The 24,760-nt window shown below is 43.7% G+C and overlaps 1 protein-coding gene across 1 annotated transcript in view; it reads right to left on the reverse strand.

Moving 5' to 3' along the window:
• The window catches only part of LOC115324735 (laminin subunit alpha-1), a 143,585-nt gene extending 119,474 nt beyond the window's left edge, over positions 1–24,111 (reverse strand). Inside the window, exon 1 of the mRNA XM_029985369.4 lies at positions 23,969–24,111. Within this exon, the coding sequence (XP_029841229.2) occupies positions 23,969–24,065 (97 nt within the window). The 5' untranslated portion in view covers positions 24,066–24,111. The remainder of the gene's footprint in view (positions 1–23,968) is intronic.
• Between the last annotated feature and the right edge of the window lie 649 nt (positions 24,112–24,760).

A 24,760-nucleotide genomic window follows, 5' to 3' on the forward strand; every position in this document is an offset into this window, starting at 1 on the left:
GACGACGTCTGCACAACTGCGGCATAAATCTGCGACTCTGCGCACGTGGTGTCCATAGAGTGGACGAAACTCCAAGAGGCAGTAATCACAAGCGGTGAGACGACGACAGTGGTTGTGACGCGGAAGACGGCGGTAACGGCGGGACCACGGCGGGCGGTTGGTCTGCTCCCAAGAAGCGCGCTGCGCAGGCGCGTACGCCAATCACGTGGACACCGCTGAGCGCCGAGAGGAAACGTTGCTGACGTCATGCGCTACGCTCGATCGGAGAAGTAAAAACAAGCAAAAGGGGGCCATGATGATGACGTTTAGCTCAATGTTGGCTCCGCCCATGCCGTAGCCTTGACTGCGCTGTTGGTGGATAAAGTGAGTTGTTTAAGTACTATCAATAGTGTATTTGATTTCTTCTTGATGCCTTGAATGTCAAGTTCAACAACGGGGAGAGGGAGTCTCCATGGAGGTATAGTTGGAAGAGTAAACGAGTTTATATCATCAGGGATGTATTGCTCCATTTTTGATAGTGCCATCGAATATTCTGAGTGAGGTCGCTTAAAAGTAAGATCAGCCAGTAAGTGATGACTATGATTAGTAGTATGTCTCAGATGAACTCTCAATGTTTCCTGCATCATTAGTATTTCTACAGGTGTGGCGCGTGCCTCGGCAACTGTGCCCAGAGTCGAGGCACAAGCTGGTAGGCCCAAACAGCCACGGAGGCCACGTGCTTGAACTGCTCTGACAGCTTTGATGTTGGTTTGACACGTGCCATGTAAAATGGGAGCGCTATATCGAAGTAAGCCGACAAATAAGGCCACGTATATCTGTAATAGGGATCTTACTGTCGCGCCCCACGTGGTTCCACCGATGAAGCGGGCAAGGACACTAAAACTGGCAAGCTTTTTCCGCAAGTACAAAATATGAGGTGACCAGGTCAGACCCCTATCGATGGTTACTCCAAGAAATGTGTGGCATTTAACGTACGGTATTGTTCGTTTGCCTATCTTAAGTGGGTATTTGTTCATTCTTCGGCGGGTGAAAGCAATAGCTGCTGATTTGTCAATGGAAATTTCGAGTCCACGGGTATTAAGATAAGTTGTCATTTTCTTTAGTGCAGACTGAACCCTTGCCTTTGCTTGAACTCGCGTAGATCCAGAAGCCCATATACAGATATCATCGGCGTAGAAGGATGCCTGGATGGTTGGGGGCAGTATTTTGGTGAGACGAATGAGAGCGATGTTAAATAATATAGGACTGAGGACGCCCCCCTGAGGGAAACCACGGGTCACCGGATATGAAGGCGTATTTCCTTCTTTTGTAGACATAAAAATTGATCTTCCTGTGAGGTAGCTTCTTATCCACCTATATAAGTGTCCCCCAATCCCAATTTCGCTGAGAGCCTGAAATATCGCTTCGTGAGTGACATTATCGAATGCTCCTTTGATGTCTAAGAAAGCCGCTATTGTGAATTTACGATGTGCTCGCTCCTGTTGTATGTAAGTTACAAGGTCAAGGACTCCATCGATAGAGCTCTTTCCTCGACGGAAGCCTTGCATGATTTCTGGATCTATCCCTTGCTGTTCAAGATACCAATCTAGACGGCGGTGAATCATTTTTTCCATGGTTTTTCCAATGCAACTCGCGAGCGCGACAGGACGGTACGAAGTTAATTGAAGTGGCGATTTACCCGGTTTGAGAAGTGGCACAATCCTTGCCTCTTTCCACGAGCCAGGAACATTTTCATTGATCCATGAAGAGTTGAATATATTCAAAAGAAGCTTTCGCGCGTCCTTCCCCATATGTATCAAATAACTGTACTGTATGCCGTCAGGTCTCGGAAAGGTGTGAGGTTTCACTGAAGACAGTGCAGCATCGAGTTCGCTCATTGTGAAAAGGTCGTTCATAGCCTCTTCACGAAGTACTGGTTCGACTGTGATGCGAGATGGAGATTGGCTCGAAAGGGTTGTGTATGTTGTCAACAAAATGCAGTACTGGCTTGCCACCTCTTTCTCTGAACAATTTCTTGGAAGCGCCAGAGAGCGAAATGGGTGCAGTTGCGAAGGAGAAGATTTGAGACCTCGTGAGATCTTCCATATTTTACATAATGGCTTTCTGGGATCTATATTTTCTTAGAGCGCCCTCCAGCAATGTCGAGCTAGCTTCTTAAAATGACGACAGATTTTCTTTTGCACTCTGCGCAATTCGCGGAGATCTTTGATGTCTTTAGTTTTTCTGGATCGTCGTTCTGCCCTCCGACGTATAGCGCGGAGGCGCTCGTATTCTGCGTCAATTGTTTTTTGCGTGGACGGGCCGTTAAAATCACGTGTTGCTTTTTCTGCACAAGATACACTGACCTTTTCAAATCGAGATAGTTCAGTAACATTTTTGCATTCGTTCGTCATTGCTTTTTCAAACATATGCCAGTTGGTTCGTCGTAGGAAGTTTGTTTTTCGGACATTGGTGAACCCATTAATTATTGTGTATGTGGGTACGTGGTCACTACCACTAGTTTCAATGTCTGCAAACCATGTTGTTTGCGATGTTAGTGCTGCCGAAACAAATGTTAAGCCGAGGCAGCTGCTACCTTCCGTTCCGTAGAAATACGTCGGGGTTCCGTCATAATGGTAGATAAGTGGTAATCGTCGGCTAATTCTGCCAAGTGCCTTCCACGCAGGTTTGTCCGAATGCTCCCCCATATTGGATGATGGGCATTAAAATCACCTGTTAGAATAAATGGCGGTGGCATTGTATTTAGGATAGACTCCAAATGCTGCCTGTCAAATAAGGTCTTTGGTGGTATATATGCTGCGATTGTTGTGAACTTCATTTTCCCATTTGAGATCGTCGCGCAAACATATTCGTTGGTCGGGTGGGTTGAAACGACGTATGCGGTATATGTAAGATCTCTTCGAATGAACATTGTCACGCGACTTGCACTATTAGTGCATGATGAGTCAAATTTTTCGTACCGTGATAATTGAATGTCTTTAGGTAAGTTTGATTCACAGATTACAATGATGGGGAAGCTATATTTATAAACGAGTTGTCTGAAATCAGAGTTGCTATCGAGGTTCATACGCAAATCATGGGCAAGTATGGCAAGTTGAGTTTGGCATCAGAATCCTTTTCCGAATCTATATTACGATGAACGAATAAAATCATTAGTTTCAAAGAAACGCGCAACATCCCTAATTTTGGATGATACGTAAGTTGGTGAAATGTGACGGTAGTTAGGTGCTGAGCACCGGTCCCCTTTCTTAAAGACAGGAATGACCCTCCCCCCTTTCCAATCCTGTGAAACTAGGTCTACAGTGAGGGACTGAACAAATATCACTGAAAGTGAAACACTGCAGATACTTAGAGTGTTTTTTAGAACCTTGGAATTAATGTCGTCAATACCCGTCGAGGAGGAGTTTTATGTAGTCAATTTTGTTAACAATACCAGGCGGAGCAAAAGTAATCGAATCCATCATTGTATACTGTGCGCTGATGATAATTTATGTCTTTACTATAACGTTTTAGATGTATAATAGTCTTTATGCATCGTTATTTTCATAATTTTCGATTGATACTAATTTATCCCGTGTGGCACAAAAGCACTTGAAGTGACATCCGCTGAGCTGAAGTGTACTTGGTTGAAATGCATATAATTAGCCCGTGTTACAGGGGTAATCGGAAAACTTTTTGTGACGGAAACCTTCATAAATAACAATAACAACCAACGAAGGGTATTTCAGCAAAAGGGCGTATTGCCCCAAACCACCCAGCCTGGCAAGTTACGCTCTGTAACAACCATCTCCTGGAAATTTTTTTATTTTCGAAAAGACACGCGACAGGAATGAAGCGAATGGGCGGGCAATTCGCAGGCCACGCAACTAGAAAACCAGGTTCAGTACAGGGACTGTACTCAGCAATGATTTGTCGCCTTCAGTTTTATGTCTTTCTGCGTTTTATTCAAATCCACGACTTTTATGCTAAATACTTTCTGGAACCAGAAAGGACAGGATCCGGAGAAATTGAGAAACAGTGCGCTGCGCACTTGTCCTTATGAAGTATTTGTAAGCTACAGGCGGTGGTATGAGGGACGCTCGAGCCGCTCCGGTTTTAGGAAGTGTTCAGAGGCTGAAAGCAATGAAATTTGAGATCCGAACGAGGCCGACTTCAGGGCGCCCGAGAAACCACGAGTGCTACGGCTATGCCCGATAACCGCGGCCATGTGCCCAGTCTAAACCTACTCGGCGTAGCAGAGTAATACACAACATGGTCCAGCCTTTGATCCGGCACTTTAAATTCGCAGATGCGATGCGGTGTGGGGGTTCCTTTTCCCTCAGCATTGGCTTTGGTACCATGCAAATCCAGAATTTTAGTTAGTTCCAAGGTGAAAGCCATCAATTGATCCGAGGGCTCCAATACAAGTGTTTGTAAGATATTCTATGAGTGTTGACTGGCAACAGTATCCACAAGACAAAAAGTTGTCAATTGGGACTATGTTTTGGTTTCTCCAGTTCCCCCTTTGTACACCACTAGTCATACTATGCTTCCAGGGAAGTCTCTACTGCTACTTACCAATGAATCATTGTCTACAGCAAATATGAGGAATTGCATATATTAGCAGTGCACTCGTAGTTAAGCCATGATTACCCTAGTTTATTCTCTATAATTCGGGGTTTTCCTTCGATATTTCTGTTGCTGCATTTTCTACAACTCATATAAGGTTGTTTTTTTTTCGATAAGTGCGACCTTAACCACTCAAGTTTACCGCGAGGCGACATTTTTTGTTTGATTTGTGGGCCATCATATTGAAACTGAATGTGGCTCCCGCTTGCTGAAATGTCGTGATAACAATACACATACGCAGGCTTGTCAGTTTCGCCGCCCCCATCGTATACGGATGCAACATACCAAGAACACCCCTTCTTCGTCTTATAAAAAAAATTCATGAACAAGCGTTTGCTCATTGTAAACCCAAAAGTATTTCAATCAGCGCGCTATTGTTGTTTAATATGAGTGCGTTGGCACACATTTCAATCAGGGTGGTCGGAACAATTGTTCAGGGTGGTTCAGGCAGGACTCGAGGGGTGGCGTTGTTGCGCAGCCACGCGGTGGAAATTTTTGCTTTGCTTCTAAATCGAAAGCAAAGGTCACAAAGAATGCCGCTGTCTATAGCCCGGCCGTACATCAACTCCGCTCGTAAATTCTCCGATTGGCTAGTTGCACTTCATGACTTGAAAAAGCAGGAAAAGCCAAAATGGCTCGCATTCGCCTCTCCACTGACATCTTTGAGAAACGCAAAACCTAGCGAGTCTCGTGCATGCCTTGCTCTGTAACAAATACGATCACGGCATTAACCCATAAGAACGCTAAAGAATGAATGAATAAGTCAGGAATGTAAACTAAGTGCCTTGTGATCTTTTGTCGGCATTCTTATCGACTAACGTCGCAATCTTATTGATTGCGGGGCGATGATAAGGCGCACCCCACTCACCGCGCCCCGCATTCTTGATCCGTCGTTGGTTACACAAGCATTTTTTTCTCCCATCCCTCAACCCCCACCCATCTTGACGCTACCCTTAAGATGGTATTAACCGTAAAATCTCCACATATCGGTATTGTTTGTAATTCCTGGAGACGCTTGTCATATTAAGAACGCGAGTCTTTGGTTGTTTCGATTGGGAACTCTGCACTTGGCCATCGGGTGAGGTTCAACGCAACGAGCGTAGACTTTACAACATTGTGCGACGCCGCTTTTGTATCCCCCTCTCACGGCTGATGGCGAAATCCTTCCGATGTATTTATAGGCTTCATAAACAATCCGTGATAGGCCGGAGCAGCCGACGCCCGGCGAGCTTCCACTGCAGAGACGCAAGTACAAGGACGGCTGTTTCAGCGCGTTCGATGGCAGCGGGTCGTCTGGGGCCGCACACCATTCCCATCGCTTCGGGGCTTGAGAGCGTGCCAGCGAGCAAAGAAAATGGTGGCGCCATATGGTGCTTCGATCAGAAACCACGCTGTTTGTTGACGTTTCGCTGCCCGTTCCGCGGACCAACTTGCTCTCCCTGTTAACAATCTTCTCTTGAGGGTCCTCTTTCGAAGGCGCAAAGGGGTGGACTCACACGCTGTGCATGGAATAATAACCACAATAAGGGCGTAATTTGGATATCGCGTGTCTCGGGCTTTTTTTTAGTTCAAACGGTGTGCTGGTTTATCGCTTTATTTGTGTTAACACATTCTGAAAATTTATGTCGTCATATTTCGCTGAGGAAAGAAACTTCCCCGTATTTCCGGCACGTAAAAAAAAAAAAAAGTTCGAAAAAAAAGAACAGTTCGACAACACAGCCTCTGTCACGCACTTCTGTAATATTGCTAAACAACGAGCATTACAACTGCTGGTGTTAATCCCCCTGGTTGCAATAAAATATTATGTATAAATATTTGAACAAAATTTGGGGATTCTAGAGAAGAGAACATTTATGAACATCACGGCTCTTACAGTCTAGTAGAACCGTGATGTTCAGTGCCTCGTCTGAAAAAAGGAAAGAAAAATGGAAAGACGTTGACAATCCCCTGTAACACCGAATTAGAGCGCAGCTCTTGAGGCGGAGGAGTGGAAGGTACGGAGAGGATGGTATGCCCCTCCTCCTCACCTTCCTCTCCTCACCTGCTCGCCTCCCATTTAGGGGAAAATTTCCCGCTAAATTTATAAATTTAGATGAAAAATGTTTCCTAAATTTAGTGGAAAAATTCCCCCGCTAAATTTAGCGGAAAACGTTTTCCGCTAAATATAGCGGGAAAGATTCTCCGCTAAATTTAGCGGGAGAATTTCGCCCTAACTTTAGCGGAAAAAATTCCCCGCTGAATAAAGCGGAGAATATTTCCCGCTAAATTTAGCGGAAAAATTTGCCCGCAAACTTTATCGGGAAAAATTCTCCGCTAAATATAGCGGGAAAATTTCCCCGCTAAATAAAGCGGGAAAATTTCCCCTATATTTTGCGGGGAAATTTTTCTGGTAAATTTAGCACGGCAATTTTTCTGCTAAATTTAGCGGGCAAATTTTTCCCCTAAATTCAGCAAAGAAGTTTTCCCGCTAAATTTAGCGGGGAAATTTACCCACAATGCAACGGGCGGTGACGTCACGAGTGACGTCACTGGTGGCAATCGTGACGTCACACGTGACGTCATGTGTGACGTCATCATAGGAAACGTTCCATAATGCACCGCGCGGTTACGCCGACGGCGACAGCGACGCCGCTCAAGTCGGGAACGAGGGCCTAAGAGCTGCGCTCTAAAAAAAAAACAACGTAACCAGTTAGAGAAGTGACACTTTTTGTGGTGGATTACATGGACTGCCTTTTCTTGAACAGACGGCACGCAACTAGCAGGCACACTCTAAACTTTGTTGAGGGTTTTATCGTCGCTTACAACGGCGTTGAAGGCAAGCTTTATGGATTCAGTATTCAACGAGAAAGCTAGACATTTAGGTTCGAATTCAGAAGACGCTCTTTAAACTAGAAGACGCCCGAATATCCGCGAGTGCACGTCGTACAGGATGCCGCAAGCTCGGAAGCCATTTGTCAACTGGGTCTCCTTCTGTAGGCAATACAAGACCACTCGAAGATGTCGCCGCGTGACTGATCTGTCGTAAGAAGTCTCGCGTTCACTTCAACGTTACATACGCACATATCGACATTGCTTCATTTCAGTAAAAAAAAAAAAAAAAAAAAACTGCTTAGACGATCCTGACAGATCACGCAAATCTCTGTATTTCATCTCAAACGAGAGTTATCTCGGACTCAGCTCAATTTATCAAATCCTTCTGTCGCAAAAAGCAGAGGCACTACAAAAATGGCGCCAGGTTCGGTGTTCATCAAATAGAGTTCTTAGTGTTGTTATAAAAAAAGTTCCTTCATTGGAACAACTGTGTTGGCCCGCTTACAGGCTTTGCAGCTGGTTTGCCAAATATTATGAAATATACTTGAAACCTTTCTATGTGAGAAAACTATGGACCGGTAACATCAGTCTCATTAAAAACAAGTGATTCGTGAAAAATACTTAAAGGGCAGTTAGAATTTTGCGGTAAATACAGAAAAAGTTGAACCATCCTTTAATGCAGTGAGTTATGAAAGATACAAGTTGCCACAGATTATAACACCAAAAGAAACAATATATTATTACAAGCTGAATCCATCGAGTGTAAGAAAAAAACACAGGCGTATACCGACTTTTCCACGCGCAATAAACAAACGAGACACATCGAACCAAGAAAAAATTAAATTGAGATTTTAACGGAAGAGGGGCTCGAAGCTCTACGACCCATGTTTGTGTAGCACCATGTGGCAATATAGAAATGTAGGGTGTTTGATTAAATAATGGTTCAATGGAAGGAGGAACAGTCAAATTATTTTATGCAGCCTGAAATAACCGGTATTTAAAAGAGAAAAAAAGTCGTTTTTTCCCTCTGCAAAAAAAAAAAAAAAAAGAGAAATTTACACAACGCCGAACTTGTTACATTTCCTCAAATGCAGACTTCATGATTTGCACCAGATGCCAAAGTTTCTGAACTTGCCATCATCCCATATAATACCTACAAGCGATTTTCCAAAATGTTCAGCGACAAAATAAGGCACATGCGAAGTCGTGGACGTCATTTATCTTAATGCATTATTAATTCGAAAGAACTAAATGACTCATGGAATGATCCGGCGTTACCTGAGCTTAAAGCCGGCGTCATCGTTTGTCTGCAGCAGCGATAAACGGCCCCTAAATTCTGACTGAGCGAAACGGCACCTACATTTCCATTGGCTGCGACGCGTCATGTGGCTCCACAGCAACGGCGTCATCGTTGCTAAGGAGCCAGCCGAATCGCTGGCGAAGCAGCGCAAAGAGTAAAAACACGTCAAAACAAAGTAAATTAACGGCTTTGAAAAGAAAATGTTGTACGCTTCGGTCTGGGTGGGATATCGAACCCGGACCTCCGGGGTGCGAGGCAAGCAGGCGTCCCCGACGCCACGGAGGCTCCACGGTTCTGGCTGACTAAAGCTGAGCCTAGTGCGTGCGTCATGCTCTCGCATTTCCGCCATTTTCTTATGGGACTTCGTAGAACTGTCGATAACTTTCGAATTAGGTAATAAAACGTTCTGAACCTTTGGCATCTGATCCAGTCTACAAGTGCAACCCTTCGGGCAGAAGCTGACCGTCCAGATATGCATGGCTTAGTTTTGCCGTTTGAAAACCAAGGTTCTTTTTTATCTGAGTAGGAAATGGTACACTTTGTGAAGATAATGTTACAGGCTATTTGTTGACGTGTGTTTACTAAAACAAGATGCAATAAGTTGTTTAAAGGGAATAGCATTATTGAGTATCATTTTCCCTGGGTTTCAGATATCTGTGGTGCATTTAGATTGCTTCTATGTATAATGCGCCAATTTCTATAGTAGGTATGCGAATGTTGTTTGGAGTCAAGGGAGCGAAGCAGCTCTGTTTATATGTTCATTGTAAGTAATCCATTAATACTTAAAATAACTAGAACAATACCCATTGAGTAAAGTAAATAATCATTATTTTGGTCATGAAAAGTTTTTCAGCCATTGACAAGTAACTATTGGTCCAACTCGCTCATTGGACTAGTGTCTATAGTCTGTTCCAACTCAAGAAGGTAGGGGAGGGAAAGCAAGGCCGGGGAGGAGGAAGCAGGCGGAACGCTGGAGAGAGGAGAAGGTTTCCTCCTCTCAGGAGTTCCGTCTGCTTCCTCCTCCCCAGCCTTTTTTTCCTTCGCCCTACCTTCTTGAGTTGGAACGGACTATGGCTGTCTAGCGGAAATATGAACAAAATTATTTCATTGTACTATGATATGTAGCGCTCCTCATCTAAAATGTGCATGTTGAGAGACAGAAAAGCAAAGAGCTTTTTCTGACCTTCCAATGACATAAAGAGAGCAAGAAATCTTGAGTGAGTAATATGAAGCTTGCCGAACTTCGAAATATTGTGGAATCGACAGGTTTTGATTTTTCATAATATTTTAAAACCTTATAAGCGGTATGAATACATTATACTTTATAATATTTATCTCGAGAGTGTTACAAAAACAGCTTTATATTTGTGGGATAACAAGTTAACAGTTAACGGGGTGAAATTTGCAATCTCCGACGTCCGGGAGAAGCGTTAGTTTGCTTTTGTTTCTCCGCTTCAGTAAACGATAATTTGTTAACAAAATATGTTTAATAATAAAAGCTGGCTTGAGATGGGAGTCGCACATAAGAAGGCACTGATAAGTCTTGAGCTTTACCATGATTCTTTTGTCTAATAATAGCTTAGGGCATTGTGTAAGAAAATATATTATCTTAGAAGATTGTGTTCCAAATTTGGTCCCACTAACCAACTTTTTCTTTGATGTTTTTTTTTTTTGTTATTGAAGTGAAAAAGTCGCATATTATTATGAAGTTCACGCAGTGTCGCGCTGGGATGACATTTTTCTTTGCGCAAGAGAAGTGAACAAATAATATTCTTCATACTTTATCAGCCACAGTAAAGGGTGGGGCTAATGCCGCTCATATGCAACAGTGAAAAGGTTTGTGGTTTGACATTGGACATGCCATTTCAGCACCGAAGATGAGCATCCTAGAAGGACTGTGGAAGAACCCTCTTAAAAAAAATCTGGATACTTTTCACGAAATAATTTTGGAAAAAAGGAGGATATCAGTTAAATGCACAGCTGATAGACTGAACATATGTGAGAGCGCGTTGGCCACAGACTGACGAATGTACTGGATAGGAGAAAAGATTAAGCCCGGTGGGCCCCAAAATTCTTCAAGGCTGACCAGAAGCTTGAACATGTGACAACTTCTCAGGGCAGTCTTCGACATTTTGAAGCATACGAAGCAAACGTTTTGGGTCGACTGGACGCTGTATACGAGACATGTTGATTTTTGTACAACCTTGAAAACCAAGAGGAGACATAGAAGTGAAGACATTCAGTTTAACCCCGACCAAAAAATTTCGAATTCAAATGTCTGCACGCAAGGTGATGGCAACCGTGTTTTTAGACAATGCAAAACTGTGCAATAAATTGCTGCAGGTTAAGAAAATGTGGGACAAGCTCATCCCACAAAGCCCTCCACTCCTTTAGCAGAGTCAGCACTAAAGAGGAGGCGAGGAGGGACTCGCCTCCTCTCCAGTGTTCCCTCTGCTAAAGGCAAACGAGTTAAGGCCTTTGGGGAATATGCTCGTCCTGCTTTTCTTAATCTGCAATCAGGGCATAGTGAATTATCCACGAACAAGAACAATTCATGCCATCATTAACATAAATTGTTAGCGATGATTCACTCACAAACTAAAGTGAATTATCCAGGAGTGGGTGCTACAGGCGCAGCGGCTTATCATACATCACCGTTGGACAAAGCACAGGAGCTGGTCAAGAAACGTGGACGAAAGTTGTCGAACGGAGCGGTGTTTTTGCACGGCAATGCCTCCGCACAGAAAGAACTCCTTCATAATGCAGAAACTGACCAATATCAATTTTGTGATTGTGAAACATTCACCTTATTCACCAGATTTGATACCTAACGACTATCATTTGTTTCCCAACATTGAGAAACACCTGAAGGGCGAGCAGTGTTCTGTCAGTGAAGATGTCATAGGTACCGCAAGCAAATACCGGCTGTCCCAAGTAGCGTCCAGGCTCTTCAAATGGACCGCAAAATTCGGTTTCTTGACCTATCACGCTACGATTTTGTGCAGCGTTGCCCACAGATGATGCATTTTTTTGTAAAATTTGCATAGAGCGAACTTACCTGAGGAACATGTAAAGAAAGAAAAAGGCTTAGCTCCTATGGAAACGCAGCGAAGCCAACGGTCTTCAAACAATACGGCGCCGTTTCGCATGGGAGACAAGAGATGGCTCAAGCGGTCGCGACGCCAACTACCGCCAACGAACGAGCACACGGCGCCGAGAGCCAGCGTCTTTAGCAGACGAGCTTTTTGACTCAAAAGCGGCGCGAGCTTTTTGCATATCAGTTGCCAATGCATTATTTTATCATCCTTACGAATAAAACACATTGAATGGACACATAATCGATTAAAAAAATGGTTTGTCGGGTTATTTTAACTGTTTTTTTTGTGTTACTTATGTCGTCTGCTTTGCAGTTCCTTATTGTTACCTCGCCGGTTTTTGTTTCTGCGACTGGAACGCGCGCCGCTTTTGAGTCGAAACATCGTCTGCTAAAGACGCCAGCTCTCGGCGGCGTATGCTTGTTCGTTGGCGGCAGTTGGCGTCGAGACCGCTTGCGCCATTTCTTGTCTCCCGTGCGAAACGGCGCCGTATTGTTTGAAGACCGGTGGCTTCGCTGCGTTTCCATAGGATGTAAGCCTTTTTCTTTTTTTACTTTTTCCTCGGGTAAGTTCGCTCTTTGCAAATTTCACAAAAAGAAATGCACCATCTGTGGGCAACGCTGCACAAAATCGTAGCGTGATAGGTTAAGAAACCGAATTTTGCGGTCCATTTAAAGAGCCTGGCCGCTACTTGGGACACCCGGTAGTTCCGTACAAAAAATCATAATTTTTCCTTGAGAGATCGCAGAAACTGGAGTACCGATGTCAAAAGTGCATTCACTTTTGAGGAAAACCTTCTAAATACAGTCACGTCTCGTTAATACACACCCTGGTAATATAGACACCCCACTATATACAGAACATTTCCAGGCACAAATTGGGTAAATACATTAATTTTTTGTCGTTATTATGAACAACTTCTATTATGGAAGCTTTTTTTTTTTTCGGGGAGAGGCGGATAGCTGGCAAGTTTTATTCCTGAACGAAATTTGTTTGTAAATAAACTTCAAGATTTATCAGCTATAGTTATATTTATTTCCTTCGCTAATATCGCATAGTAGCCAGAGACACGGAAGGGTGAAAAAGAACGGACAAAACAGAGACTCGTTGTTTTGTCCGTTCTTTTATCGTTCCGTTCCTCCGGTTCCTATGGAAGTTCTTCACCAGCTCGCCTGTGTTTTCACCCTTTCTTTTTTTTGCGAATATCTAGGTCCCAGGCACTACGGCCGTGGGAAGGCACGCTTCAGTTCGTCGATGCGTCCCTGCTTTTTCTGACTTTCTTTAACTGCATAACCGGCCGCGTCCTCGGCTTCCTCTAGGGCGTCGTCCTTTCCGGCGTGTCGACCCTTGGTCAGGCCGAGCAGCGTGTACACAGAGACGCCCGTTCCTCGGCAGGCTCTCGCATCGGGCGTCGAAGAGCGCGGCTGCCCACGTGCCGATCTGCAGGGGGAACGGGCCCGTCCGCGGCGAGACTGCGGGCACTTCGGGGCACCTGCGGCGGGGTTGCCTTTCCACCGGCTGCGCCTCGTCGACAGACGCATGCCAGTGCCCCGGCGGCGGCCGTCGCCCTCGATAGGGAGATCGCGCAGACGCCACCCTCCGCAGTGTGTAGGGTCTCTCGTTCCACCGGCGCTGACGCGATGATTTTCGGAATGAAACGAAGAATTGCGATGCGCGTTTCTTTAGACACTGGGAAGTTTGTCAGTCCCAATGTAGGTCAGGTTTCTAGTGTAGATGAGAAATTGAATCAGTGATGTACCACTGCTTGCCTGGAACCTTTATTTAAGAAAAAGCGCTAAAAAGGTTCTTGAGTGAAAAAAAAAAAGAAGAAAATGTTAACGTTTTAAAGGTAGGCACCTTAAAATTATGTGGCTTTAGTTTTCTTTGAATCTTGTCAGTAAGAACGTCGTAATCTCAAATGAAAATTTCGAAGTAGCCACGCTGTTGCGGTGTGCCAAGAGAGCGAGAGAGGAGAGAAAGAGTAGCAAAGGTGACGTCTTCGGCGGGGTCATGTAACCCTGCTCTCCGCTAAGCTAGCTGGGGGATGTCGAAGATGACGACACTACGCTTTGGACAGATTATAGACGGCAAAGAGGCTCGCCGCATGCTTGCGTTAATCGCCTGACGTGTTGGTTGTTTTCTTGTTTGTTTTCGTTTTTGCGGAATTTTCGTGGCACCGAAGCAGCTGACTCGAGCCGTTGCACGATGCCGCACTTTCGTGTAGACGACTCCGTTATCCAAAAATGTTTTTTTTTTTTTTTTAACATACTCCGCCACCCATTGCTTGACAATGGAGGGCTTACGTTGTCATAACTGGTCATGCGATTCATCATGCGATCTTTAACAGTGCAACCTGTTTAAGCATGTTTTTTATAGTTGTTGGTACCATTTAAGGCGACATAATTTTTAAACCTAAGCATATATTTTGTTATATTTGTCTTCAATAGGTATGCATTCATTTGAGGAGCCCATTTTAAAAATACAAATCATATAACTTTTTTGTGTGAATTGAGTTTCTTTATGCACGTTACGCAGTTATTTTTTATATTTAGCTCCTGGGTCATAGAATGGTTCATTGTGCCGTAGAAATACGATATGACGATGATAATGCGCGGTGGTCAAATGCAGTCAACAAACTTGAAGAGAGAAGTATATGAATGCAGAGGCCAGGGAAGCTTTCACGAATTCAACACCAAATTGAGTGCTACCGGGCACACATGGCTGCTTCTCTTTACCGTTTCATCTTAGGGGAAGCTCTCCCGTCGCCCGAAGCCGGCCACACTATCCCGTCAAGTCACTTCGGCCTTGGTGAACAACGCAGCCTGCACGTCACGCGTCCAATCATGAAGGCCGATGTGTGCCTATGCCCTAATGTTTGTTCTCTGTCGACCGTTTTGGGGAGGGTCAGGTTAATCCGACTTGACGCGTCCAGTAAATAGCACTCCGTCTATTGTAAACGTTTAACACTGCACGTATGAAGTCGGCTATGCCGTGTCGTTAACCTTCGGCGCGAGCCGTTCCTCACGTCTGCACGTTTTACTGCGGGGGTCCTCTTTCTGCTTTGCCAGCGGCCGGAACGCCTACTTGTCACGTCGAGGGTCTTCTGGACAGATCCGCCTTTAGGACACACCGAAAGATTTCGAAAAATCAGACGCCGAAATGTATTTACAAGAGGCTGAGCAGAAGCATCGGCGCCCGACTGCTTCCGCAATTGACGAGATTGTCCTTTAATGACGTAGTTGCGCGTCACGTGTGGCTAGCCAATGGCGTGCCGCTTCAAAGACCGCTTCCGTTTTTTTTTTTTTCGCGTTTAGTGATTATTTTGTCTCAAACGGTCGTAATATTTAGACTCAGGAGTCACAAACCACGTCAGAATCAACCAGTAACTCAAGTTTGCTTTCGAAAAGCTTTTTAGATTCTTTTTAAGGTGAAACGAAGTAGGTCGTCTAGACCCTAGAGGCTTAACCCGTTAAGCAGCACACACTTCAAAAAAAAAAAAAAATTCTGCTTTGAACATGTGTTGTAATATTCGCTTGAGGTTTTCGGTCCATCGATCGATAACGTATGCGTTTACAGAAGCCGTGCTAAAGTCAGCGTGGCGGATATCTGAGTCCAGTTACGCGGAAGTACGGGTACTACGATATCAGAACATGCGAAAATTCAATCCTGACTCTGCGACGCCCTTCCCTGGCAAAGCGCCATAGATACGTGACGGCCAGCCTCCGGCCGGTAGATTTATTGCGGATTCCGTTTGCAGTAAGCGAGTCAAGTGACTCAGGCCCCTCATTCTGTGTGTCTACGTTTTCTCTTCCTTTTGTTATGTTCCTTGCGTTAGTCTACGCTCTTCTTTCAGCGAAAATTGCTTTTTACTCAATGAGACAGACAGACAACAACTACAAAACAATGTTTTGGCCAGCAAAGAAATATTATACATGTTTTCATATTGTCGCCATCTTGCATTTCTGTATTTTTTTATAATAAATGTGTTTGCAACAGTAATTATATCATGAAGAATTTTTTTTTCTATTTTATGGACACACCTAGGTTTAACATATTAGGAAAACGAAACTATACATTCATGTCTTTAAAAACAACATGATTAAAATAACATGACTCACAAATGTAAAACAGCCGGCGAAAGGGTGTATTTTTGGAGATGTCTTTTTTTTTTTTTACCGCGTACAGTGCTAACTCGGGCAGAATGCAATATTATTTACAAAATGCCCACAAATGTTATCATAATAGTGACCAAGAGTCAAGTTCGCAATTGCATTATTAAAATGAAACATAAAACACTGTACACTCCGGGAAGCTGAAAAAGGCTGCCACTGGTCGTCAGCTTGATTGCCATAGAGAGAAGCTCACCTTTCATCCCAGACGATTATGGGATAGCTTATATTAATCCAGACTTGTGCCCGTTACTCGAAAAATGTAATGGATTACAGATACAAATTGCCGAGCCTCAAACGTAATGAATTACCGTCATAAATTACTTTGGCTGAAAAGTAACGGATTACTTTACTCGCTACGCGTTGCAAATAACTTTCACGTTATTTTTGCCCTACACTGATCAAGGAAGCAATAGAAACAATTTTGATGTCTTCAAATATGTTCTGCAACATTACTTTCCATTTCTCTACGCCCGCATTATGGTAGTTTTTGTAAAAATAAAAAAAAGTGTATTTAAGAAAAAGAATGTAGGAGCATTCCGTTCATTTGTAAGATGGCGAGGCAGAGAAACCTGCTACCACTCCCGCCATCCCGCTAACTTACGGCGACAGGAATGCCCTGGAATTGTGCAGGCAAAGCTAGCGGTGCGCATGCTCAGTAGAAGGGTCCACCTCCGGTAGGAGATTCGGAAGTAAGGAAGCGATCTACGAGAGTTGCCTTTTGAACCGGGGCTTTCAAACGATGTAAGAGTCAAAAACAAACACGAAGGGCTTTCTCCTGCCCGGGAGAAAAAGAAAAACACGATGGAAGGGGCGATGGACAGAGGCGGAGCCTACTCCGCGTTGTCCTTTTTTATCTTTTTCCCCCGCATATTTTTAGACGCCTTGCATTTTTTTCTAATGGTTCTAGTAACCGGTCAAAAAAAAAAAAAAAAAAAAAATCGTGTTTTTTTTTTTTTTTTTGGTTATGCTCTGCTTTACGATTTGTTCTATTTAAATTTGTTGAACTTGCTACCTTTAGGGTGCTGATTTGCCTGCTCACATCGCTCCAATTTCTGCATTATGTTCATATTTAAAAAAAAGAGTAATTAAAGTAATCCGTTACCAACATTTTGTAAAGAAATTACATTACAAATTACTGCCCCAATAAAGTAACCTGGCAATTGCAAAATTACTTTAAAAAGTAGAAGATTACCAGTAATTCATGACATGCAACGGGTTAATTCTAACGTCTGCATCAGTATTTTATTGGCCCTAGAGCGTACTCGAAAGGAGCAGTGCTAGGATTGAATAAATATTTTATTAATGTATTTATTCAAATTACCCCTAAAGGCCCTCCGAAAGGAGGGTATTGCATGTGGCAGTACATAAAACACAGGAAATATATGAAATATCTCAAAGGTAAACATGATAAAAAAAAGGCAAAGAAAAAGCGCTAAATCTTTGAAGAAAGTAAATATCAGTTTAAATAGACACGAATAATCCTCCTATAATAGTTCGTAAAGCTGCTCACCTGGAAAAAACACTTCGGTCGTCAATTTGCATGCAGAATGCGTTGCGTCATTGCTGGGAGGGGACTATCTTTACCGTCGAGCTTTTCGATTAGGAAATATAAAACCTATTGTTTTGCGTGACGATCTTGCGCGTGATTTCTCGTAGTATGTAGAAAAAAGTATAGCCAAGCAGAGGACAAGAGCCCTAAGAGTATTCATGTGTGAATAGAGCTCTTCAAGCCATCGTTGCCTTTTAGAAGAGGACATGGGATGGGCCTTGGACAACACATGGCCGTTTCTCTATGTATCGGCTTGACCCTACAAATCCAATAGATTATAAATAAAGTTTTGTCCTCCTCCTAGCGCACGTTGAGCTACCATTAAGGAGCGGTCATGTCAACTTGGTTCTTTGATAAAGGAGGCACTTTTGGCACTTCCACGGATCGGCTCCCCAAAAAGTGTTTTGAAACATGTTATTCTTAAACCTAAACCATCCAGGCAACGCTCAAGGCGACGGGGCGTTCTCCAACAAATCTTAGATTGTGCAAGAGAACACGCGTGAGCAAAACATCACCGTGCTCACTGCTGGGATGACAAGGCACACTTTTAATAATTTTCATACTCAAAAAGGCTAAGGTGCGAAAATGCGTCTCAGACAATGTTTCGCCGGTTTGAGTTTGAAATATTGTTACGGTTGCAGTCTATCGCTAACCTTTCGTGTTTTTTTTTTTTAATTGGCATTTAAATATTAAATTAGGGAAACTGCGCTTAAATAAAAAAAAAACAAATAAAAAACGGGCTTTTCTTGTTCAGCTTTTTATTCTCTGTCTTCGTTTTGTTTCCCGAAGTGTTTACGCCTTTTAGTGACTCAGAACTGACTCTATAGTAAACATTTCCATTTTGATACAGCGCATGCAACTACCTGTACGCCGTCAACGTGCCAGTAGAATCAAGCCCCACTGTATAAACGGGAAATATAAACGGACCTGAACTAATCGCGATCAATCCCGTCGAGTAAGATGACATCAGCTCAGTATTAGAGTTTATGGGATCTTGTTGAGGTCTCAGCAGCCCACCGGTGTTTTATTCTCACATAACCTATTGATATATACCGTATGTGTCAGTTTCACCGAGACCGCGATAGGAGATTATGGAGAGTTAGCGGACGGTTTGAAATGTCAAGATATCGCTCGGGTCACGTGCTTCAAAGCCTGAATTAGGCGAATAAGTTGTTGCGTCTGATACGAATAGCGTTTTGAACAAATGCGATTTCCTAAAGCTCTACGATAGAAAGATTCAAGATATCGCATTCTCGTTAACGCCCCTGACTTTCGCTTCGGAGCATGCTGCGGAGTGAAAACGCGGTCGCAAATGCCGCGGTTTGTAAACACGATGTGCTGAAACTGTCCCATTAAGAAGGTAACACGATCAAATACACTATAGAAAGATCTGCAGCCACAGACCTAGACGAGAGACGGTAAGAACGTTCTTGAAGGGGTTTTTACCGCGTGAAGGCACCCATGCTTGGGTCCCCTTACAAAAAAATTATATCTGGCCAGATCTGAAGATTTCAGATATGGCCATATAAAAAATTGGCCACATATAACCTGATATGGTATATCTGCCATATATAGCCTCCTAATGCCAGATATATCCTGATAACCCTGGTCAGGTATGGAAATCCCAGATCTGGCTAAGTAAGGAAATTCCAGATCTCGCCAGGCATTTCAAAAGGACACAAGCCTGAAATCAGCACTTTATAACTTTTATTGTCTACAATTCTCCCAAGTGCCCCCGCCCGCACTCGAGGAGTTATGGAAACGGTGATCCTTCCTTAGTGGTCGCTAGTTTTGACCAATTCCATGATTACACAGTTTCGAGTGTAATTCGTAGTCACCCTGAACATGCGTCCCATAGGGCTCAAGTACCTGTCATATCACTTTTAAATTTTCTCGCCAATGGCAGCGTTTATGATACTGTGCATTTTGTCCAACCTTCAAACAGGCTGAGCCGCCGAAATCTCTTACCATATTATCATTCTCGTGATTGTTGTTTTAGCTGGAATTACTTAAAAGCCGAGAAATTACTACAACCAAAACCGGGATTTAGCTCGGATTCAGCGGAGCTGTTTATGACATTTTTAGCGTTTCTAACTTAATATCAGCGTCTTTGAAGTTGTACGAGAATGATAATAATATAAGAGATATGTCTGCAGCTCATCCAGGTTGAAGGTTGGACAGAATGCACAGTACTGACATTGGCGGTACTTGGGTTCTGTACCGCACGTGCTCAGGGTGACTCCGAATTACACTCAAATCTGTGTAACCATAGAATTGCTCGAAATTTTCGATCACTAGGCAGCTGAAGAAACACCGTCCCCGTGATTTCTCGAGTACGGGTCGAAGCGCTTGGGGGATTTAGCAAATCGTCTATTCGGTAGTAATGTTAACACTTTGAAATAATTAAGCTACATTGAAATCCTCGTGAAAACTAGCACAAATAATCTCACACTTAAGCTTGTCAAAGCTGAAGTTTGGGACTATTTGTGTTAATATTTAGCTCGCGAACAATGAGTCATTCAGAGTTTGCTAACAAAAAAATTATTTTTTTACTTTTTTTTACTTTTTGTTGTATTGAAAACCGGCCGGCCAGATAAGTCTGTATATACGCCAGATAAGTCTGTATATACGGGATATCAGGCTGTATAACGCCAGATAAGTCTGTATATACGCCAGATATGTCTGTATATGCACCATATCAGGCTGTATATACGCCAGATAAGTCTGTATATACGCCAGATAAGGTTGTATATATGCCGTATATAATCATATAATGTTTGATATGGCCAGATATGGCCCAGATATAAAATTTCCGTACGGGTCACCCCACCCCTACAGGACACGTGCCGCTCCGCTTGGAGCGCAACGCTTCGTTTTCCATCAGAAGTAAAAAAGCATCCCTACAATACTTCTAAGGTGTCATTCACACAAGGAGTAAGGATGTAGCAACGTCCACTCTGGATCTCAGTGTGCGTAGCTTGACCTTGGTAACATAGAGAGGGTCTGATGGCTAAGGGAACCTCAGGTACAACCAAAATTATCCGGTTGCCATAATGCAGCAACCACAAAACTGCTCTAATCTTAAAAAAAAAAAAAAAATGAAACGGTATTTGCGAAGGTTGCAATTAGGCACATATAGGTAACTCGGTGCTTGCATTTGTGCACTTCTTGGTAAGAATAGCGGCCTGTTCGTGGCGACAGAGGCTTTGAGGATTGTGGAACTATCGTAACCGACAACTTGAGAAATGCAAGGCGCGGCGTGTCCGGGGCGCCTTATCATCGCTCAGGAGCAAACTAAGTTCCAGCATCAGACGTTGAAGGACCAATCAGGGAGCAAGAAGTGGGAACACCCGAATTCACGCCGTGCGCTTTGAAGCTTTCAGTGAATTTAGTAGATTTTAAAGAAAGCAGTTATATTGTCACGAATTTAGGCGACGAGAAGGCGAACAGTGGACTGAAAAGAAAGGTTTAATGGGCGAACTTGTGCCAACCAAAAATAAGTAACGAAAGAGCGTCGAAGCAGCTGAAAAGCAGGCGGCGATTCGGCGGCGAATCAGAGAGCGCGAGCGAGACTGAGACTGACTCGACAAAGTGGCGGGCAGCTGCTTATCTAGAGTGCGTCACTATCTCGAAAGTTCGGCAAAGAAGGTTCGAGCGATAATAAGTAAAATAAAAACGATAATAAGTCAAAAATGCGTACTGACGGAGTTACTAATTCGAAGTTTATTACGACGTTTCGAGCGGGAACCGCTTTTCATCTTCACCTGATGAAGAGCGGTCCCCGCTCGAATCGTCGTAATAAACTTCGAATTAGTAACTCCGTCAGTACGCATTTTTGACATATATAACGCGTGAGTAGCCTTTGCGGCTCATTACAGCTCTTCGGGCGCTGGTCGACCTTGGCGTTCTCAGTCTGTCTCAGCGCGCGGTGCCGTTTTCCCGCCAATTCTGCCTAAACTGAAATCGGTATATAAAATGCACCAAGTCTAGTGTTCGCGTCAAATTTGCCTATGAGGCCGCGACGGACAGGCGCATACATTCTTACAACTTCATTTCCGAAAAAAAAAAAAAAAACTATTGCATTAAAAAAAAAAAAAAAAAAGCTATTAAGAAGAGACAGCACTCGATGTGTACGCTAATCTTCTGCTCCTGCGTGGTTTTTTAGCACTTCAGTCGATTTGCGCAACGTAAAAAATATCCACGGATATTTTTATCCGCGGATGAACCACAGTATATTCTCTCGCATTTCCGCGGGTGACCCGCGGATCGTTGGTGGACATTGGCAGTAAACTCGCGGATGCGGATAAAAATGAATTAGATTTGACATATATGGCGGATCGGTTGTGGACATCCGCGGGTCCGGACTACATTTTTACCGAAGCGACCCATAAATGTGTGCGACCACACAGTGTATAGGGTGAATGGTACTATGAAGTGTAGCATCGAATGTTTTGGCGAAAGCAAATTACTCTTTTAGAAGAAACGTACCAATCGGGGGAAAAAATTGTTATTTACGCCAGTAAAAACCTATGTCCTGCAAAATATCTTCTCAAAGCGTTCTATCTTGTTAAAAAAAAAAGAAAAAAAAGATGTCCCGAAAGACATAAGGAATACAGGGGCATCAATCTTCCCGGGAAGGCGTGTTATTGTTTGGCAGAGAAAGAGCGAAAACGTACTTTGGGCATAGAAAACCCCAAACATGCAAGGCACATGAAAGTAGAAAAAAAAACCTCTTATCATAAGAGTAAAGCCCATATTTCCGCACCTCATCCTTGTAGCGCAGTTCGTACATTATTTCACAGCATCAGGTGCACCAGCAGAGAGTTCTAGTTAGCGGGCTTTGTAATTTAAGAGGGGCGAACCAGTGTGAATTAGTCAATCGTTGACGATATTCTATATCTACACAGCGAGCTCGAAAAAACGTGCTCATCTGTGCGTTATTATTATTATTATTATTATTTTTTTACTAATGGCAAGTTGCTTTGAAGTGTATGGTTCGGAGCACGTGGTTACCAGTTCGTGCTTAAAACTAAAACTGATAGGTGTTGCTACTTTTGAATATTGCGATATTTTCCTTGTGATATACTCGCGTCTTCGCTTTGGTGAGTGACCATTTTTCCTCTCTCTTTTTTTATCATTTGTCCTAAATAAAATGTCACAGTGTTATTAGCCAGTCCTTTATTAATTGAAATCGTCTGTTGGAAATGAATATTACGGAAGTAAAAATAAAATGACGCCCTTTTGAGCAATGTGTCGCACACCCCCGACGACGGTCTCATGAATGCCATAATCCTTCCACACAGTGTCTCTGGAAGGATGACCGCTTAGAAAATAAATTCGATGGAACAGAATATGATAACATTACTTTCACCGTAATCTAGCTCGAATAGCTGTTTTCTACAGCAAAAGCAAAAGTTTTTATGCGAGGAGCTTTTCTTTTTTCCTTTTTTTCCTTTTTACGTTTGACGTTATGACGTAAAATGAACGCGCAATCTGCTGGTCGTATAGGGTTCCGAATTATGCGGACGCGGTTCGCATACGGATACAGAGTATGCGAATCGGGTGAGGGTAAAATCATTCTGAATAAAGCTTTATATTAGGTTCCTAAAAAACTGATGTACATTGGACGATTACTTCAGAGATATGTTCGTTGAAATGTCGTGGTATGAAATTCTGAGAACGTAGCTTAGCGCATTAGCTCAAAGCGTTTCTTTTTTTTTTTTTAAATTTTGCTTGCGTGAAGTCTACTCTATATTCAGTTCTATTTTTGTGGACGACGAGCAAAATTTGTTTGAAAGTACTCGTTTTACCGATTCATATTTGTTTTTAGCGGTTGCCATGAAAAAAACAATACAAAACACTTAAGGGTAAGGATTACAAGGAGCAAATTCAAACTAATCTTAAAAAGTAGCTATATCAGGTGTTCTATATTAAAAAAAAATATATAAACAAAACACGATTTATGATTTTACACAATCCGATGACTTCGCGCGTACCCTTCAAGTCCACACATGTCAGGTTCGCCCTACCCCGCGCGCGTGTGCCGAGAAACGTCAGCGTCGGCGGCATGCATGCCGTTGCCCAGGTGAAACCGCACGCTTAGTCGACGCCGCTATCGCCGTGCCGATAAGCGAGTACCGACGCCGGCCTGCGTGACCAACACAGCCGCCGCAACCTGAACCGGCGTCCCGCCGCGTCTCGCAGCCCCCCACGAGACGGCACTCTGACGGAACGACCGCCCCGAATCCGGACTCCGGACGCTTCCCGAGCGCGAACCGGGGGCCCAAAACATTTCGGAACAGCTGGTGCTATAGACGCGAGCTGGGGAGATCATCGGGGCTCCTAGGAGTCGCAATTATTTCTTAAGGTTCGCGGTTCGAGATTTAGACTCTTTGGGAGTTACGGTCCCGGGCCGGTGTTCGGCGCAGCTCACCGTCGTAGTCCTGGTCGTATCCGCAGGGTTCCCAGGGGTGCGCGTGCGCGAGGAGGCAGGAGGCGGCGAGCAGCGGAAGAAGCAGCCCACGGCCCATGGCCCCCCTCGCAGGGCCCGCTGCTCTTCGAGTGAGCGCCCCGGCCGCCGCCACATCGAAACAGAGACGCGCCCCCGCAGCGCCCGCGCTCCCTCCGGGCTCCTCCAGGCACCTTCCCCAGGTCTCCCTAGGGACCCCTAGGAAATGTCCCTAGGCACTGGCTTCCGCACGAATGTACGCTGGCACGTGCTTTACTCTGGTGGGAATGCACCTGAATTTTACTCGGGCAACGGTGATGAGTATGATGTAAGCGCTCAATGCTCCTTACCGATTAAAAAAAAATAATACTACAGAGTTTTTATGGCTAGTGATACCGTATTTAAATAGAAAACGTGTATAAAAAAGTTATAGCGTTTTGATTAGTTGTGTTTTGCACTGTTTGATACAGATCTAATGTTATACATATATTTGATAACTTGAATTTCCTCTCCACTTTAATTTTTCTGATGTTCCGTTCCAGCACTGAAATGTCTCAAAAGTATTCATTATATTCTCTTGCAGTTTTTCAATAACTCAAGAAAAGAGTGCACATGGTCTAGAGTCTAGACTGTACGAAGTTTGCAGGATGACGCGCTATGCGATGAGCTAAGTGCTGAATAAATCTAAACTAATAAATCCCGTCAATATTACGTGCGCGTACGGAGAGAATATAGGCCATGCACGTAAGGGAACTATATCAGTTTCTTGTACTACTT

Source organism: Ixodes scapularis, unplaced genomic scaffold (assembly GCF_016920785.2).
Source record: "Ixodes scapularis isolate PalLabHiFi unplaced genomic scaffold, ASM1692078v2 PGA_scaffold8__174_contigs__length_109621045, whole genome shotgun sequence".
Lineage (NCBI taxonomy): Eukaryota > Metazoa > Arthropoda > Arachnida > Ixodida > Ixodidae > Ixodes > Ixodes scapularis.